The 21,180-nt window shown below is 35.6% G+C and overlaps 1 protein-coding gene, 1 non-coding gene and 1 pseudogene across 15 annotated transcripts in view; 2 read left to right on the forward strand and 1 right to left on the reverse strand.

Annotated features, from left to right (window-relative positions):
• HELZ (helicase with zinc finger) overlaps positions 1–21,180 on the reverse strand; it is a 134,265-nt gene that overhangs the window by 46,892 nt on the left and 66,193 nt on the right. For all 14 annotated transcript variants that reach the window (XM_025046979.1, XM_025046975.1, XM_025046977.1 and 11 more), the window contains 7 exons: positions 21,079–21,180; positions 15,063–15,241; positions 11,878–11,996; positions 10,713–10,858; positions 9,322–9,469; positions 3,209–3,392; positions 1,190–1,418 (listed from right to left, as the gene is read on the reverse strand). In XM_025046979.1, the coding sequence (XP_024902747.1) occupies positions 1,190–1,418; positions 3,209–3,392; positions 9,322–9,469; positions 10,713–10,858; positions 11,878–11,996; positions 15,063–15,241; positions 21,079–21,180 (1,107 nt within the window). The remainder of the gene's footprint in view (positions 1–1,189; positions 1,419–3,208; positions 3,393–9,321; positions 9,470–10,712; positions 10,859–11,877; positions 11,997–15,062; positions 15,242–21,078) is intronic.
• LOC112480132 lies at positions 12,274–12,391 on the forward strand (annotated as a pseudogene).
• Positions 17,491–17,610, forward strand: LOC112480156. Its single transcript, XR_003046509.1, has one exon. It is a non-coding gene; the product is annotated as a 5S ribosomal RNA (ribosomal RNA).

The following is a 21,180-nucleotide window of genomic DNA, read 5'->3' on the forward strand; positions in this document are numbered from 1 at the left end:
TTACAACAGAAAACTTGGTTCAAAGAGGGCCACTTCCTAACAACTTTGTCTACTTTAATTCTAAAACATCAAAAAGGCATATTCAGGACTGTCTACATGTCTTTCTATTATTCTGAACTCACTTTGACAGGGACTAGAATACTTAGAAAATTTTAAGTAATCTCGAGCACATTTCTTTCTTTTTCATAAAAGAGTGATACAAATTTCTGTTCGACTGGTTTTCTGTCAATGTTAAGATAGTTTTTCAATACTACAAAGGCCAAGTCTCATATACTGGCTTCATACAGTTAAAATCCCTATGATTGGTATAAATCAAAAGTGTAAAGAAAATATTTTATTTATGTTGATATTTTAACAATGTTTTAATAGAAACAGTTCCTATGACGACGATCTAAATAATACTAACAATGCTATCCAAAGACAAGTAACAATCATGTATAATCCCCACCCCCAATTTTAGGATCCTCTGGATTAACCAGATGTAAAGAATTATTTACAGTGAGGAGCTTTGAGAGAGAAAATGAGTGAAAAAAATTCATGAAAAATGAGCCAAAACAATAATGAAAGAAATAAAATGAAGTATCGACATAAAATGTAGTTTGCATCAAAGATACAGGCAAACACAAAACCACCTCAGGACCCTTGCATTGGCTGTTCTTTCTTCGTGGAGCACTTTTACTCCAGACAGCTCCCTAACTCACTGTCAATGTCAGCTTCTCAGTGAGGTCTACTCTGACCACACTATGCATAATCACAAACCAGCCCATCTCCACCCCATCACTCCTAATTCCCCTTAATGCTCTATTTCTTTTCCATTAAACTTAACACATGAAACACTACATAGTATACTTTTTGTTTGTTGTCAGCCGTCTTCTCTTCTCCAATAAAATGTAAGCTGCACAAAGGCAGGGATTTTTGTCTATTTTGTTTACTGATATATTTTGAATGGCTTGAAGAGTGCTTAGAACATAGTAGGCACTCGGGAAATGTCTGCTGAATGATAACTGAACGAATACAAAAGTACGTATAGAACAGACTCAAAGTAATATATTTTTGTTTCCCACTGCGTATCAGGTAAGACTAACTTGATTTTAATTAGCCAAGAGGTCTTATAAATAAATGTACACACAGGGATGCAAATTACCCTACATTTTCCCCTTTAATGTCTCCATCAGTAACACATAATTACCTGCATCTTCCAATAGAGCACAGAGCAATGGGATCACCCACCACAGCAACCAGGGATTGTGCTCTTGTGATGGCAGTATTGAGAAGTTTGTAGTTAGATAAAAAACCGTAATCTAAGTCCTCTGTGGAATCTTCCAGCAGTTGTTCTTTCTTTTTAATTGGTGTCTGTTTATGTTTACAAGTATGCCTTGTACGTACTGTGCTAAGAAACAAAACTCTGAATTGCTTTCCTATTAAAAAAATAAAAAATAAGAGACTTAAGATTGTTATTCTGAACCACTAGCATAAAAGCATTTCATTTTTTTTAACATTATTGCTAAATAACAGGTATTGGCAAGGATGTGGTGAGACTGGAACCCGAGCACTGTCGGTGGGAATGTAAAACGGTATACAAAACGCTATGGAAAATAGTATGGCAGTTCCTCAAAAAATTAAACAGAGAATTAACCTATGATCCTGCAATTCAACTTCTGGGAATATACCCAAAAGAACTGAAATCAGGGACTCGAACAGATATTTGTATATCTGTGTCACAGCAGCATTATTCACGAAAGTCAAAAGGTGAAAGCAACATAAGTGTCCATCAACAGATAGCTGAACAGATAAACAAAATGTGGTAATATACATTTAATAAAATATTCAGCCCTTAAAAGGAAAGAAATTCTGACACATGCTACGACTTGGATGAACCTTGAATACATTATGCTAAGTGAAATAAGCCAGTCACAATAGGGCAAATACTGTATTACCGTACTTATATGAGGTACTGAGAATAGCCAAATTCATACACAGCAAGGACAGTGGGGGTTGCCAGGGCTGGGGGCAGGGGTGGAATGGGGCGTTATAGTTTAATAGGGACAGAGTTTCAGTTTTACAAGATGAAAAGAGCTGTGATGATGGCTGCACCACAATGTGCATGCACTTAATGCCACTGGCTGAGGCATTTTACGTGTTTACGAACACATGAAAATAATTAAGCGGTAAATTTTGTTTTTAAAAAATTTAATATTATTTCTGGAACCAACCTTAGTGATTATCTATTCCAAGGTCCCACTCAATACAAGAACCCACTTCTCGCTGACCAAGGCAGACACAGCTGATTCCCTAAGGAAGCCTCGTACAACATTTTTAAATGCTCTTTCTCACAGTTAACACATCTAGTCCTGCATCCTATGACAGGTCTCCAAATATCTGAATATAGTTTCACTGTCAGTCTTTAGTCTTTTCTTCTCTCGGCCAAACAATCCTTTCAGCCATTCTCGACTTCTATATGGCAATTTCTAAACCATCAACTATCCTAGATCTCCTCTGGGTGCTTCCTAGTTTATCAGTAATATTCCTTCTAAAATGTACACCCAAATTCTCTGTGACCTGGACAACACCTGGTATAATGGAGCTATTTTTCTCCTGTGATTTAGAAATTGTCTACTCTTACTATTGTATACCACCCTGAAACCTAAGATTGTACTGGGCTTTTTTAGCATTCACATTGTGTTGCTTCATATATTTAAAAGTACAAATTTATAGCAACTAATTACACAAAGACAATTTACAAGAGTTCCTGGTAACTATTCATTCAGGAAAAGTCTATAGATGAAAAACAAGCTGGGCCTTTAAAAATGAATTTAAACAGAACTTGTTTGACAGGTACAAGTTTTTTAAAATCTTTATGAACAAATGAATCCTCAAACAGAGAGTAACAACAGTAGGTGTCATATGCTCTGGTGATTGTAACTATAACATACAGATATCATGTATGACATTTATACAATTACGATCATTAAAAAAGTTCATTTGTGCATATTTCTTTTATTTAGATATAAAAATTTAATAAACATGTAAATGAGCTCTACCTTTAACTGTCGAATTTGGCACTGAAGAATTTGGTATGAAATGAATACATAATTACTCGTCCAGAAAAAGAGAACTTGAGAATTATAAATCAAATGTGCACGCACGTTAAGACGCACGTTAAGATGTAAGCATCTGAGTAACTTCGCTCATTTCGATGAATGCTCACCTTGAACGTTTAGCACCCGTTCTACATTGACATCAGATAACCTCTTTTTTCGAAGTTCAGCGCGTATCCTAAACACCTGATCAGCATATGGAGTCACCACACCAATACTGCCGTCGTCTAACTTCCCCCACGCTACTGGCCACTTCCTTCTTAACTCTTCCACACGTTCCACCACCTCGAATACCTTTAAACAAACACACGTAACACATTAAAGTTACACAAGTGTTTAGAGAAAAGAATATGGTAACGGAAATAGATGTCATTTAAAAATTACCTCGAAATAGAAATAATGCTTTGCTGTTATGAACAGGGAGAATAAAATTTTTTTGGAACACAGTGAGAATAAAAATTTATTTGCCTTGTAAAACAGTAAAATTCTACAATAATGTACCCAGTGAAAACATGAAAATCAGAGACAATGTAACTGGCAATTGGCCCTCACCCTTTACTCAGCCTCCATTCTTAAATGAGGACTGGTTCAAGTTCCTGTGGAGGAACAAGGACAGAGATGGGGCCATAAAACTGGCGACCCCACCCAGGGAAACAAGAAAGAAAGTCCCGACATTCCCAATATTTCTCAGTCCACTCTCTCTGGACTGGGCCAATGAAACCAACCAACGAACTAGAAGATTCCCAGAGTCAGTGTCACTGTTAAGTCTCAGCAGTACGAGGCCTAGCACTGTCCCACACCCACCCCCCTCCATTAATACAACTAAGCAGAGCAGCCAACAGTTGGCATCAAACCATTGCTGGGACTAGGACAAATCTGGATGGCAAGACAGACTTTCAGAGTTCACGCCCTTCTAGTGGTACAAGTTCACCCAAGCCTCTTCATCAAGCTCATGATACAGTAATGCCACATTTTACCCAACTGAATGTTTTAGACACCTTATTGGGCTGTTAGTGTAGTTCAATCATTTTAATTCAATGAATTGATCAAACAGTTTCAATGTTCAGCACAGTGGGAAATATGATGATTAATAAAAACAGGTTCCTTCCCTGCTAAGAGATTACTGTATATTTAGAAAATAAATTCTTAATAAATATATACATAAGGCAAGCTCAACAGAGGGTCAGGCAAGAATCCAGAGAGGAAGGAGAATTTTTTAAATGTCTTTTAATCATTTATTTACTATTTGTTAATGTCTATTTAAATTTATAATATTGAATATATTTAATAAATTTTAAGTTTTCATTTCTTTCAAGTACTTGAGAATTATTGGCTAGGACACAGCTCCGACTTCCAGATACAAATTCGATAAATGACAGAGGCTTAGACCACAGTCAGCAATACTGCCATAATGATACAACAGCAAGTGCATCAGATGTGTAGACCACCCAAGCATTCTGAAGAGCAAACTGGACTGAAGACATGGAGCTCTAGCTGTGAAGGACAAGAAAGGGGGGTCTGAGTCTACTGTGATAAGGAATAAGACAAAGAAGTCTTTACCCATTTGGTTAGATATGGAGGTAGATGAAAGCTAGAGAGACACCCCTGCTGCCCCCCACATGCAAAGAGTTCCTACAACTAAGCAACACATAACCATTTCTCTACTTCATCTCTCTGTTCACACCCTTATATTCTAGGCACCATAAAACTAATCAAAACACACAGACTTGGAATGGTTAAGGAGCTTGGGGAAACCTCTCTCCCAGACAGACATCTAATAAGCTGGTCGAAGTTAGAAGGCAATCATTTGAAGTCTCTGGAGGTTCATAAAGAGCTTACAAGAAATGGAGAAGCATTTACTGTATTCAAGTTCTACAGAAACTCAAAGAAGAGTAGAAAGCTGAGGCATTCAAACTAGGGACTGCACCCAGCCCCTCACAGCTCTGTCTACAGAAGGACTGTTTCAGCAGCCAAGGGGCAGTTCCCGTCTCCCACAGCAACCTGGGGTGCGAGAGCTATTTCAGGTAGTTTCAGTAGCTGGTGAACATGAGAGCTCGCATCCTCTGCCTATATTGAGTAGTTAACAGCAGCTGGGTGGTGCCTAGTCCCCTATCCCCATCGCCTGCTATGCAGGGAGGGTCTGAGTGGGACAGCAGGTGAAGAGAGCAGTTTCCCTTTCCCTTACAGACTGTACTGCAGGAGAGCTGAACCAGTGGCAGCCAAGTAACAGTTGCCATCTCCCCTGGCTTCCGAGGGCAGAAGACCTATTCCGGGTAGATTGAGCAGCCAGTGAATATCAGCAGATCCCAACCTCCCAAGCTCTGGGTTGCAGAAGACTGGCAATGGCTGGTAGCACCTGGACGGCAGCACAGATTCCACACACGCATATAACACATAGAGCTCTTGGCCCATATTGGTGACGTGGGTGGGACAGCCAGCAAATAGCAAGGTCCACATCCTCCCATAGTAACTGCTCCCTAAGTTCCAACCAGGAGAGGGTCAGAGTACACCTCACAACCTGGCAACACTCTGCCTCTGTCAAGGGGCCCACTCCAACTGGATCACACCATGGAGCAATCTATGCCTCGGAAAGGTGAAAAGTAAATAACTGAAGTAAAAAATTCACAATAGGGCCTCAAAGTAGATTTGAAACTGACAGAAGAATGAATCAGCAAACGAGAAGATAGATAGAAATTATGCAATCTAAAGAAGAGAGAAAAAAGACTTAGAGAAATGTGGAATCCCATTAAGCTCATCAACACACATGAGGACCAGAAGAAGAGAGAGAAAGGACCAGAAAAATATTCAAACAAATAATGGCTAAAACTGTTCCAAATCTGAGAAAAACATGGGATCAGTGAAATTCAAGTAAAATAACTGCAAGGAGATCCACACCCAGACACGTTATAATCAACATGCTGCAAGTCAAAGACAAAAATAAAACCTTGAAAACAGGTTTTCACTTCTGAAGGAACTGAAACAAGTTATCACTTCTAAAGGAAGCCCAGTAAAATTAACAGATGACTTCTCAACAGAAAAAACGAAGGCAACAAAGTAGTAGGAAAGCGTATTTCAACATGCTGAAAGAAATAACCAATCATCAAATATCCAGCAAAACCCCCTTTTCAAAAATGAGGGCAAAATAAAGACATTCCCAGATAAACAAAAATTAATAAAATTCCTTCCTAGCAGACCCACCCTAAAGGAAGTTCTTTAGAATGAAGGCAAGTAACACCAGACAGTAATTCAAATCCACACAAACAAAGCACACTGCTAACGGGAATTATGTGGCTAATTAAGACAGTATAACCATATTTCTTCTCCCTTCTCCTCTTAACTCATTCAAATAATACTGCATAACACAACATGTACATAATTACATTGTTAGGTTACTGCATATAGAAATGTAATATATTAGACTATAAGAGGACAAAGAAGGTGAGTAAAAATTGACACCAGATAGTAACTCGAATGAATTCACAGAAAGAAGGGAAGAGAACCAGAAATAGTAAACAAAGTTAATACAGCAAACTCTATGAATATGTACTTGACCCTCTTCCTTCTCTCAGAATCTTTACGAGACATTAAACTTATATAATTATGACAATGTATTATTGTCATATATATAGGTATAATATGAAAAACAATAATAGCACAAAAATAGGAAAGAGGGAATAGAGAAATGCAGTTCATTCTATATGTCATTAGAATTAAATCAGTTTAAATCTGAGGTTGATTCTGGTAAGTTAAGATGTATACTGTAAGCTCTAGAGAAACGACTAAGAAAACAACTCAAAAAATGTAGTTAATAAATTAAAATGTGAGACTAGAAAAATGCACTTAATGCTAACAGTCGTGGTAAAGGAGAAACAAGGGGTCAAAAAACACGAGACACAGAAAACGAAAAGCAAAAGACAGAGGTGTAAATCCAAACATATCAATAATAACATTGAAAGTGAATGAATTAGGCAATTCAAACAAAAGGTAGTTATTTTCAGACTAGATTTAAAATAAAAACAAAAACACGATGCAATGACACAGTCTACAGAAAATATACTTTAGATTCAAAGGTACAAATAAGATGAAAGTAAACGGATGAAAAAATATTCCATGCAAATGGCAACCGTAAGTTCAGCTGAAGTGGCTATACTAATACCAGACAAATCAAGTTTAAACCCCACCCCCCCAAAAAAAAGTTGCCGAAGGACATTTTATAATGATTAAAAAGGTCAATCCACCAGGAAGATGTAAGAATTATCAATATATATGACAACTAACTACTGAGTGTCAGTATATCTAAGGCAAAAGACATATTCTCTATGCCACAGGTTCCATCAAACCTGATAGAGTCATGTTTTCATGTCTGTACAACTCTGCCTACCTCCCACCTATGCTTATCTTATAGTTAACTGTTTCCACAGCGTCTCTCTTCAGACTGAATTTCTCAAGGTTAAGAATCATGTCTTGGTGCTTAGTACTTAAATTCTGCTTTGTTCCCCTCAACAGGGCATTATTATTGAGGTCGTTTCATTATTGTGGCATATGAGTTCAGTCGGAATCAAGAAAAAAAAGGATGATCTTTCTCACTTTGTTTCAATCTATCATTTTAAGTACGTGAAAGAAGATACAAGTTTAGGCAATAAACATGACAAAATTACAAAACGTTCTCTATATAAAGGAGAGTTACATACAGCAAAAATGCTGTTAGCATTCTTTAATTTTATTTTTAATTTTATCTTGTTTTAAGTTCTTATGATTGTTAAGTCTGTGTGAAACTAGATCATTTTCATAATAATGAACTCTAAACCATTCTCAAATATCATAATGTCCTCCTAAATTTTAATCAGTACCTTTATAAAAACAGAAATCTCTTTTTTCTCCTATTGATATAACTGGTGCCACTTGCTCTGCTTGCTTTAAAACAGAAAATAGATCTGAGTTTCATCTACGAATGATCTACTCTCAAGAAAAGTCCAGGGCAACTGGGGTGAAGTGTCTTACAGTTTTGACTACAGTAACTCGTGGGGCTGAAGAAAGCAACTGAACAACCATGTTCCAGTTGTAAAGTTCAAGGTGGCTTCAAATTTCTCTAAAGTTACATGTGTGATATTTAAAGGTCACACAAATCTTATCTTTGTGTGTTTTAAATATGAAAACTATTTCTTCCCCCAAAATTTTTGAATAAAATTGACAATCCAGAACATGTATCTTATTTGCCCTATAGCTAGCAGGTGTCTGGGAAACACATCACATCACCATGAAGGAACAAGTGGCCCAGGCTGAGCCTCTGGCAAACATCAGTCCTGCCTCAGGATCAAAGTTTGGGCTCGGCTCTGACCCCTGGTGTCACAGCAGGACCCCAGGCCTCCTGGACTGCAGGCTTGCCTCTGTCTGTCAGCACTGTCACCCTTACCAGGTGGCTGGTTTCTAACCCGAGTGTAAAAGCAATAAAGGAGACCCTAGAGTTATTTGTCAATATTTCACACATTTAAAGAAAAGTTGACCTATTCTTGAAATTAAATGGCACAGATGAACTAAAATGTCAAGTTCCTTTGCTTTCGCTAGGATTTTATCAAGTGAGCACTATTGATTTTCTTGTACTGACTTTTAACTATAGCCCTCTGATCAATTTTTAAAAGGAAAGATGAATTACTATTACATAATAAAAGCCATCTCTTTGAAAAGAAGATGAACCAAGCATGAGACTCAAGAAACAAAGGAAGATGGCTATCGTAGATCAAGAACCATCCCCCGTCCCCCATCCTCTGGATTTCCTCAAGTCCGAAACTCTACTCACTGTAATGGCCAGAACTTAATCGAAGGGTCTCTGGCCTGCTGGCCCCTAAAGACTTCACCAGGTTTTTGTCTGCTGTCTGATCTGACACCTCATTCGAGCATGCACTATAAAATGTCATCATAGTCTATTTTAGAAGGCTAATAATAATAATCTCTGTGAAAATAATATTGGCTTTTCTTTTAAGTGGAGTTACATATATTTTGTATTTTATCACAGGACAAAATGTAAACTAAAGTTTTTGTTTCCTACAGGAGATATATCTTAACAAATCAACGTTATACAAGAACAAATAAACTTTACATACTATTTTCATGTAAACGAAGTCAACACACAATAAGATGTCAACTCAAAATTTTAAATAAATGCTCAACAAGACCAGATTACGTGACTGTGAAATGTTAATAATTTGCAAAAGAACTAAGGTACCTCTGCATTATTATAAAAAGCTGTGCTATTTTTCTCTTGTACATCTTCCCCTCGTGCTGTAAAGAAAGTTAGTGGGTAGAAATCCTTGTGTGCTGGTTGCTTTCCACTGGCCATCAGTTTGCCCTCATAGAAGAGCTCAGAGGTGTAACTGCAGAAAAAGACCAAGATAAATAAATAAAGAGTGATCTAGCATCAAAATTAAATTTAACCATCAGAAAAAGAAAAATCAGTCTACTATAATAATGTTACTTTATGTCCATGATTAATTTTAATCCAAACACCTCATAACAGTGAGGCCAAGATTTTCTCCAAAATTAACTACAGCAATAACAACAGAGTAGGCTCCTGGTATACCATTGCTAAACAGAATTATTTAGTTAAGTGCGAAGCCAGAATATGGAAAGAAAAGGAAGACATGACAACAGTTCAATCCTAGATGAGCATCTTGCTCTGTGAGGTAATGTGTGCTAGCTAGTATATTTTCCTGGTAATACACATTTTTACTTATGTGGATCGTATATACGCAAACACAAAGATATATAGACATCAAATCAATACACACAACTGTCTTCAACTGTAAAATAAATACTCTTTACTGATGAAGATACTATTTAGTACTTGATTCATCACTGACTTCAGCAAATAATTTGCAACAATAAAAAAGAAATCATATTTTGAGCTATCGATAAATGCCACAGTTAAACCTTTTTTTAATATATATCCTACTGCTTCCAGAGAAACCTAAAAATGGTTTCTACATGACTAACGTAATCACCATTATTAAATTATACTAAACTTCAAAAAATTCTAAGTTTTTAGTGGGGACAGTGCCCAGAAGGCACACAGGGCTCTCCAGAGTGCCAGCAACATTCTGTTTCTTGATCTGGACACCAGCTACATGGGAGTGTTTGGCTCATGATGATTCATTGAGCTGTCACTTATGATATTTTTACTTTTATGGATACATACTATATTTAATAGAAACTTTTAAAAACTTTACTACTGTTTCATGGCTTTCTGTCCTTCTCTTCTTCCCTTCCATCCTTTCTTTTAAAACAGATTCCTTATATAACACAGCAAGACACAATAAGCAAACCATTATGTGGTTTGTCAATATACTTGTTTATTACATCATATAGTTTTACATATATATTATATATTCAGCCACAGGAAAATACGTCCTAGCTAATAGAAGCTAAAATTTTAGTTTCCAGAAGTGCCCTATTGTGTGAAAAACTGCAGCTCTGACTTCTGAAGTGTTCTTCTTTTAAAGACATAAAATTAAACATAATTTGCAACACTAGAGACACCGTAAAACTGCTGAAAATAATCTGTCCCTAGTAACAATGCTGTCCTGAGTTCCTTACGTAGAGAGGGTAGTTCACACCTACTTGATGATAGCTTCATGGGAGCGGTAGTTCTCACATAGCAGGATCCTACATGGAAACTCGGCAGGGTAATGCTCATAGAGTCGATCAAGTAATGAAACATGAAGGTTTCTCTCCCTGGCAAACTCGCTGTAAACAAAAGGACTGAGCTGTAACAGACAAACATACAGAGAAAATTTAACTAAATATAAAAATAGTATTTTTTAACCTACTAATCAAAAAAAAAAAAAAAAATCCACTATGCTGAAACTTCCGATGTACTTAACTTCAACATGCTAAATGCTGGAATAAGCAGAATCAAAAATATTTACTATGAATAATTCCATTACTATAAAGAACTAGTCTAAAATTTCTAACTTTTCATTTCAGTACACCAACACTGACCTAGAGTTTCTACACACAGGTTAGTAAAGGGCTCCTCCAGCATAGTAATAACTACGACTTCAGTAATTTCAGAACTGCAACCCACTGCACCACTGGAGGAGTCAATCTGTTCTTTTAGTAAAATTGATGGCCTATTTAAAATGGTGAGCTGGCAGGATATTTAGTCTATAAATAAAATTTTTTTAATAATTAGCAAAATAACCCTTTCTATTTCATAAAATATAAGGAGCCACTCTAGATCATACCTCTCTTCCCATTAAAGAACAAAATTAAACTACTTTTGGCAAAGAAACTAGAACAGAATTTGTTCCTCTACATTCAACTCTTTCCTATATGTCTTGATGGCTACAATACTATAAAGGTTCAAACTTTATCAACTGTGGAAGAAGAGACATGTAAAACAGAAATTTTAATAGAAAAATTATATTTCCCTTTCTTACATAGGTATGCAAATACATAAAATCAGACATGTTCTTTGAGACTTTGATCATTATTTTTAATGAAGCACTTTGTTTCTTAAGATAGTGAAAAATTAACCCTTCAGGAAAACAAATGTTGGGACAGGAACCAGCGAACTATAGGAAAGATAATTTAAATTTGCTTTATAAAGAAAAGTAATTTCCTTCAGAAATACCAGTACTTTTCACTATTAGTACAGAAATATTTAAAGTACTTAAACTACGATACGTGGCACAATTTCATAAGATGTTTTAGAAAACAGAATATTAAACATCAAAATATAATTCAAAATTCCTTTCAGTATGATGACTCAGAAGGCATTTACCTGCATGTGGTCACCAGCCAAGACAATCCGCGTATTTTTAGTTGCTAATGCTAGAGGCATAATAGTTTCACACTCCATGGCCTGGGCAGCTTCATCTAATAGGATGTGCGTAAAAAACCCTACAAAGTACAGTATAAACACAGTAAAGCATATTACAGCAGCAATAAAGGTAGGAATGTGTTTTTTTTCTTTTCTGCTAAAAGTTTAGTGTGCTAATTTAAGAGGTATGAATACTTTTAATGCCAATCCTCAATTTAGAAAATTATCCATTTAAATCATTTTTTAAAAACGAGGTTAAAAGGAGTAACTATTTTACTCAATAATAGATACGTAAATGACATCTGGTGCTAAAGGCCCTGAGACTAAGAGCTGAATCAGTATATTTAAAAATATTTTGTCTACGGTCATGCCACCTGAATGTGCCTGAGCTCATCTGATCGCAGAAGCTAAGCAGGGTTAGACCTGGTTAGTACTTGGATGGGAGACCACCTAGGAAGACCAGGTGCAGTAGGAGTTAAAAAAAAAAAAAAAAAAGAAAAATATTTTAAAAGTACAAGACAGTAGATTTTCACCAAAAAGAAGGGCTGGCAACTAAACACTGATGGGCCCAAAGTCCTTTCACTATTTATTTGGTGAAACACCAAAAATAAAACAATGGTAGCTTATAAGTAACTTGAACCTAAACGTGAATATCCAATAATAAAAAAATCATACTCGAAATCTAATATAAAGGAGAAAGTTGTAATCTAACTTTGAAATCAAGTTATCTATTAGCAAATTCTTTCATTTGATTATTTAGGTTTATTTTGTGTGTGCGTGTGTATTATATATATATTATATATATTATATATATATAATATATATATAATACACACGCACACACACAGACTTTTTTTAGTCTAAGATCATACTCTGGCTGAAAAGAAAATCACCACTCTGCAAAAAGTGACTAATAATAAATGTCAAAAATGTACATTATCAAATGTCCCCGAGATGCAAACATTAAGAGCAGGAGGCATCCCACATCTCGGCTGCTACTCACACTGGGGCACGGGGACCTGTATATGGAGGAAAAGTCCCTTGGTTCCTAAATGGGGGAAAGAGGCAAAAATCTCCTTGCTGTCTCAATGTGAAGAAGGAAAAAGCAGTCCCCCGCTGCTGATTCACCAAAGTAGGAAGAAGAGGGCCCTCTTTTAACTAACCTAGCAAAGAACACAAGAGTTTCTCAGCAGAATGATGAGTTATAAAACTCAGAGTTAATCAGCTTGCTGTGAGTTAGCCCAAGAACCTAACCTCTATTTCTATCTCTATTTCTAAGAATATCAACGAGTTCCAAACAATCGGTTTATACAACTTTCTAATGCAACCTGTTTTTAGATTAAAACTCTTAATCTTCCTGACTGGCAATAATAAACCTCATCATCACCCATTCAAACAAACGGTTGAAAGTACAAGTATTAATGACTGTTGTCTATTTACCGACAACAGTCATTAATACTTGTGGCCCAAGCATAATATAGACACATGCATTTTTCTCCCACTGAGGAGAATTTGTATTTTTGTTCTCCGAGACTAATTAAGGAAGATGATTATATAAACATAGGATTAAATTGGGAGGAAAATATGGAGACTAGTGAAAAAATCTGTTTTCATTAGATAACATTTTAATTAAATAGAGCTAGGCTTGAATCAGGAACTGGATAAACCATGAAATTATTATAGCTATTGCTCAAGCTAGTAAAGGTAACTTGAATTAATCAAACCGATTTAGCCTGAGCCTTGGTTTTCTTATCTGTAAAATAACGCTCTGCAGGGATGATATGAGAATTAAATGAAATGAAGTATAAACAATGCCCAGAACAAAACACACAGTTGACTTCTAATAAGCATTCTTCCATAGTTGCTCTTCGAAGCCATTCTTTACTCTCTCACAAAACTATACTGTTTAGGAGGTTTGGGTATTTAAGTAGCAAATATGCAGAGTATAATCATAAAGTAATGAGACTGATTGTTAAATAAACATACCAAAATTTACATTTCAAATAAGTGTTGTTCCATTCAAAGAAGTCGGCTGGGAGTAAATACAACTCATTCCGATGATACAGTCACTGTTCAAAACAATTTTGAAACTCTGCTTTTGTAAGGGCCCTCACCAGCTAGCTAGAAGCTGCATGCACAATAAGTCTCATTACTCAAAGTCATGGTGCGCGCGCGCGCTCGCTCGCTCGCTCTCTCTCTCTCTCTCTCTCTCTCTCTCTCTCTCTCTCTCTCTCTCATCCCTAATGGTATTGCTCAGTTTGATCTCCTACCTATTTACCAGTCTCAGACATACATGTCGCCGAAAGATTTTGAAGCTTTTCTAAAATGACATCTATCCTCAAAAAAAGAAAGTTTGGCCACTGTTCATTAAAATAAAGAGAGGTTTATCAAGGGCCTCCAGGTGTCTACATCCTAGGCCAGGTGCCAGGAATACAAGGTGAAAAGAACAGTCTCTACCTTTCAGGATGTTCAAAAGAATTTGTCACTGGCTCTGAAAGCCAGTCCCATAGGAGAGAGCAAACAAGTGTTGAGCAACGTCAGCAATTATACGGCAGCAATAAATGCTCTTCCAAAGCAACCACCTCAAAGTGATACCACTTTTTAAGTTCTGCCATATTTATCAGAACTTCTCACCTTATATTTATACTTAATATTAGTTTGATTTTACATGGTTCCTGCACTTAATCTTAATAGCAAGTAAAAAAAAATACACCGTATAACACAAAAACTTGAGAAAATTGTAAAAACCACCAATAGTGTCTAAATTTGAATTTTTCACATGATCAATAATAAATATATTTCAGCTGACCAATCAGAGAACAAATAGAGTAGCAGTCATTAAAATGTCTAAACTAGGAGTTAATTTTTTTTTTGTAAAGGGCCAAACATGTTTTAAGGTTTGTTGACCATACAGTCTCTTTTACAATTACTCAACTAAGCTGTTGAAGCATAAAAGCATCCACGGGTAATAAAGAGGCAAATAAATGGGCATGAATGTGTTCCATTCACTAAAATTTTATTTCCAAAAACAGACAGCAGGCCAGATTTGGCCCACAGGCTATGTAGTCTGCCAACCCCTGGTCTAAATGGAATGCAGAAGCTCTAAGCATTCAGAGACCCACTGTCTGTGTCTGGAGTCGGCATACCAGGTTCAAGGTCCAACTGACAGAGGTACTGGGAAGTATTCAACGTAACAACAACCACTCGGTGCTTAAGAATATCTTCTTTCTGTGGCATCTGAAAGGTGGAATGTGCGCTTGAGATCAAACAGTACTGATGCACAACTGGGTGAACAGTCTTTACCCAGCGATTTCTGAAATATACCCTATAAAAGAAGACAACATTTCCTATTTATATTTATTAATACTTTACCAGTACTCGATTATCAAAATATCGACATTATTATTTTAGACTACAATATGTGGAAATTAACAAATAAATCTGATAACTGTTAACATTCTACTAGATTAGAATTTAATAAACTGTGACTTCTCCCACCAAAAAAGGTCCAAACAGAAAGCAGATGCACTACCATAAAATAAATATCTAAAAATTTTTGATTTCGGATTGATCTCACAATAGAATGACAACAAATACTTTCATAAACATTACAATTTAAGTTCAAAGCATTCCCATTTGGGAAGTTTTTTCCTAGAAAATTCTCCCAAAAATATATTTAATTTCTATTTTAATTATGCTAATAGTGAATTGCATATTTAAAATAGAAATTAAAAAATTATTTGCAGTTCACTTTAGAATATATTCTTATACCTATCTTTAAATAGACCTCTATCTAAGGTTCTAGAAATTTAAAAATAAATATCAATTTTGGACAATCAGAAAATCTTAAGAAATAGGATATCTTCCATTAATTGTAAAAGAAAAATATTAGCAGGCTTCGTGCAATAGATCACTAAGACAGCAGAGAAACAAGCTACCCATCTATCCACCCTCCCACACATCTCTAACCAACCCATGTAACAAAATCCTCCGGGTGTCTACTCTGCTCCAGCAGAGGCAAATCACATGGCCTGCACACTTTCCTAACAGCTTTAGATTTACTATGATTTTAATGGAAAACCATGAGAGAGTTCTCACAGAGCCGTCACATGGCAAACATGACTTATGTTGTTAAAGGACCACTTTGTTTCTCTTGTTTGGCGGAGTGAGGAGTGGACAGTGGCATGTTGGTAAATGTTGAACTCTGGGGTGGAGGTAGGGGATTTGTAGTGTTTGCTGATTTCTGTGGTATAAAACCTACTACAGCCAATTTCAAGCTACCAACATGATGTTGCTGAACATGAACTTGGGAAGACATGCAAATGACTGGCTCTCACAAGCCAGTACAAGCTGGCTGCAACACCCACTGGCTGGAACAGAGGCAGGAGCAGGGTACGGGAGCAAGAAGCCCAGTTAGGAGGTTGTTGTAAGGGTCTGGACAAGAAAAGATAATAGGGTGGTAACAGTAGAGATGTGAAAATGGTCAGAATCACTATACACTTTGAGAGTAATGCTGATAGGATTTACTTATGAACTAGATGTGGAACTAGATGTAGAAAGGATGATTCCATGCCTTTGAAAATAGATGAATGCCACAAAGGTGTTAAAAAGGGGGAATAAATCTGGGGCGGGAATTGAGAATGCAGTTTTAGACATATCTGAATAAACATCAAAGTGGAGATGTCCAAAAACAGAGGGATATATAAGTTTAGATTTCAGGAGAATGCCCAGAACAAGAAATATACAAATGGAATAATATTTAATCCTTAAGCCTCGACGAGATTACCTGGAGGATAAATGCAGATAGAAAAGAAACTAGTTGGAAGAATGACTGATGGACCACGGCAACATTTAGAGGCTGGGAAAAGGAGAGGGATACAGCGAAGGAGCAGTGAGTGACACAGGAAAGAACTTAAGAGAGTGTGTGGGTCCAACCAAGGGAAATGAACTTCATGTCATTACATCACGTGGACATTTTTCTAGGCCCATCAAGTTACTTATTAACAGCATCCAATTCTGTGGCCCCTCCCTCCTTGAAACACTGTCTTCTCTCAGCTTCCATGACTCAGCCTTCCCCTTCTTTCCTTCTCTCTCTCTGGGTTAGGGTTCCCAAGGCTTAAGACTTCGCCCCCTCTTTTTTCAAGCTCTTTTCTCTCCCCTGGCAATCTCATCAAGGCCCGTGGCTTCAACTGCCACCATTACCCTAATGACTCACACATTTTTCTCTCTCCAGCCACGACCTCACCTCTGAGCTCCAGGATGTGTATCTAACTCTTTATTTAGCATCTATCTCCTCTAAGATATTTCAAAGACAGCTCAAATGTAAAATGCACAAAAACTAATCTCAAATCTTCTAAAATGTGTTGTAATCCTCCACTAAACACTTAAAACTGGCTGTCTTCTTTTAAGCAAAGTAAAATGAAAAAAAGTATATCATAAATATCTCTAAATATAAATTATAATAGAGGAAGGTAAAAAAATGTATTTTAAAACATTATTATAAAAGCAAAGACTGTAAACTTGGTGAAAGTAACCAATATCACTTCTAAAAGATACAAAAATTTTAAATATATTGTCTATGGCCATGCTACTCTGAACAAACCTGATCCCATCTGATCTCGGAAGCTAAGCAGGGTCGGGCCTGGTTAGTACTTGGATGGGAGACCACCTAGGAAAGACCAGGTGCTATAGGCATAAAAAAATTTAAAAAAACTAAGGGATTGTAAGCTGACAAAGTCCTTGCAATCTGTGAGGTCAACCAAGGGTTGTCTCGCCTAACAATAAGTAAATAAATAATAAATAAAATTTTAAGCATGTTTTAGGTGTTAATAAAAAATGTTAAGCAGATCGGCAAAGCTGAATTTATTTTAAATATATGAAAAACCTCATTTTACAAACTATCTGAAAAAATCATTTACAAATTATAATTCCATTAATATTAACTAATATATGTGTATTTAAGCATATAAATTACTAGAAATTAACTCCAAAATGTTAGTAGTATTAACTCTGGCTGATGAGATTATCATTTTTATTTTCTTCTTTATACTTTTCTATATTTTCCATATTTTCTTATATAAACATGTCATTGTAAAACTGAAAAAGTGATTTAAGTTATTTATTAAATCTGACTCCAAGTACTGCTTCTTCCTCAAAGAAAAAATAGAAATTGAAGTTCTAAGTCTCACTACTAACTTTTTAGTAATCACCTTGGAAAGCTACCTCAAGTTGAAGCTAGTAAGAATAAAAAGTTGATCATTAGGTCTATGCTTCCTTAAAAGTATAATATTCTAGGCTGACTTCAAAAAGATTTAAATACTTTCTCGGCACTTTAGTTTTGTGCAACTTTTCAGGTAGACACTATCTATAAGATTATTTAAAACACATCCAAGAACATCTCCAAAACTGGACACTTTCAAGCTCAAAGTATAAAATGTGACACCAACTAAGTAATTTACATATTTTTAGAAACAAACCCATCCACATATCTCACATGAAGTATAATGACACTTAGCATGAAACTGACTGGTAATATAACATTTTAATTCACTTAAGTTTTACTCATGTATTGAATTCATATGCCAAAAACTCCAACAAAAATGTTATTACTTATGATACTACACAATCAGAAAGACATAATCCCAGAGGAAAATGTTTCTTTAAATATCTATATAAAACAAATAATTGCTTTATATAGTTGCCCAGAACACAGTAAATACGCACGTTCTCCATAGATAATCTTTAATCTACTAAGTGGCAGATACTAATCTTCAGAACCATACACAGAAACTGGGTTTTCCTCTCTATTCCATTTTTAAATCTTCTAATTCTAAGAAAGAAATAAAAACTGAAACTAAATGTAATCTAAAATGGTTTCTTACAACCTCCAACTCCAAATATTTTAAGCTTGACTCCTGGCATCTAATAGAATTTTATACACTTTAACCATAAGTATGCATATTTTAACATATTTACTTTATTATTAACTATATAATATTATATAGTTATATAACATTATTAACTATATAATATTTATGACTATTTTCACACTTCATCGCATTTACCAGAATCCACTCTAACCTACACTGTGAAGAAGGCAAAGTCCTCCTCAGTCTTACTCCAGAGACACCACACTCCCTGGGTCACAGGCAGACACTCAGTGCCCTCTTGTGTTCCTTCCCCTGCATCCTGGGACAACTCTCCCTAGAGGGCACAGCCATTCCCATCTTCTCCATTCCATCTCCCAAGCCTCGCAAGTTTATCGTCCATTAGAAAAAAATTATAAATCAATCTGAGCTAATGTGATAAGAGATGGTACTAATAAATCCTAACATTTCAATGCACTAATCTTTGTAGGAAATACATTCACAAGTTAACGCCTTTCCCAAAGAGAAAAACTGCTGTGAAAATGTAGACTCACACAAAAAAAAACATTTGGGGAAGTCAAGCTTTTTCTTATTTTATTCTATTCACTAAATGAAATAACATAAAATTTGTATCTAAATATATTTAAATATTTTTCCATCTTGACTGAACCACTCCTGCAATTTGTGGAGAGGTGAGATTTTCAACCAGAGGGCCAGTTCCTGTATTTGGGCCACTACAACTATACATATACCTTGATGGAACATAACTTCTTATTCTACATATTCAGATGCACTACATGTGAAATTATAACCCCTAAAACATAATTTTACCTGGGAAAGCTAAGCATAATGCGAGTCAAATGATGGATTTTAATGTTTACCAACAACAGCTTTACTGCCCCAAATGTCAAATGACCTACGCTAGGTTGACCAAGACTTGAAGAGCCTTTACTTGCACTGTTTCCAAGCCAAATACACCATGGTTATTGAGACTGCCATGATTCCTACATCACACACACACACACACACACACACACACACACACACACACACACACACAAACATTAACACCCATACACACGCTCAGTAAAGCAAACAAAACAAACATCTCCATTAAAGTAAGAACACTCATAGCAAAACTGCTACTAGCTTTTCAATTTTCACTTAGGAGCTAAAGATGATTAAAATATGAAGCAAACTAGTCATCGATAAATTTATCCACTGGCAAATACCACATTTTCATTTATAGTGATTGTACACATGTGATATTTTCTTATTAACTACAACTAAATTCTACTGAAATAATTATTTCTGCTCTAATTTTCCAGAATGAAAACAAAGTATGGCATAAAACCCATGTTAACAGATCATGCCATTTTTTTCTCTTTCGCCTTTTTTAATGCAACTATAAAATCATTCAAATGGCTTTGGTTATAGTTATTGAAGAATTAAATAGCAAAATCTCATTTTTTTCATGTCTAGGCTCAACTAGAAATAAAGAGTTAGTGAATTATGATTCAAAAGTGTGGTTAGAAATTAATTTATAAACAATAATTGTATTCAAACAACATAGCGCATGACATATTAGTTTATAAAATGGCAAAACCAAACATTAATTCATATAACAATGAAAGCAAATGGTATAATAAACAACCATTTAATGATTCTTTATTGTTTTCTGAAGAAAAGGATTTTATTCTCCCACGATCCTACATTTAAGCACATTTCATGTTCATCTACACTGAAAGGACCTTTCTATATCGACCTAAAATTTTCTTTGATTCTTTGTCTTTTAAAAGATACTAAAAAGTTGTAAAGACCAGTCAGTTACATTTTAGTGCAGAAATCACTTCAATACCTCATGTTTCTCTAATGTATGGCTTTTATGAAATTACCTACATCACAGTCAGAATCTTATTTCCATAAAAAACAATCACTGCATGACTACTCTGTCACGTAAAATAAGCTAGAATTTTAAATTTTACGTAATCATATTTATATTACTTCATCATAGCAGCTTTTAGAGGTACACATCAAAATCAGCTCAGACTATAAAAACATTTTTACATACAAAACTTAAAAAAGGATGTCTTTCTCTTTACTTAATGTTTAAGAAGTAAATGGTCAAAGATTTTTCAATTTTTCCTTAATAATGGTTTCTTCACAAGGCATAACTTCCAAATGTCAATGCAGAGTTAACAATTTTGGTATTCTTGAAGTTACTAAAATCTTTACAGACACCTTTTCTTAAGAATAATAAAGTATGATACAGATACATAATAAGCCTTAAAAATACCTGAGAGGTCTTGCCTGGGGATTGCCTGCTTCTACATATGGATGTAAATAATCCTTTATGTAGAGATCAGCAGCACTATTAGAATGGGTGCAAATGAGAATC

This window comes from Pteropus alecto, unplaced genomic scaffold, assembly GCF_000325575.1.
Source record: "Pteropus alecto unplaced genomic scaffold, ASM32557v1 scaffold134, whole genome shotgun sequence".
NCBI lineage: Eukaryota > Metazoa > Chordata > Mammalia > Chiroptera > Pteropodidae > Pteropus > Pteropus alecto.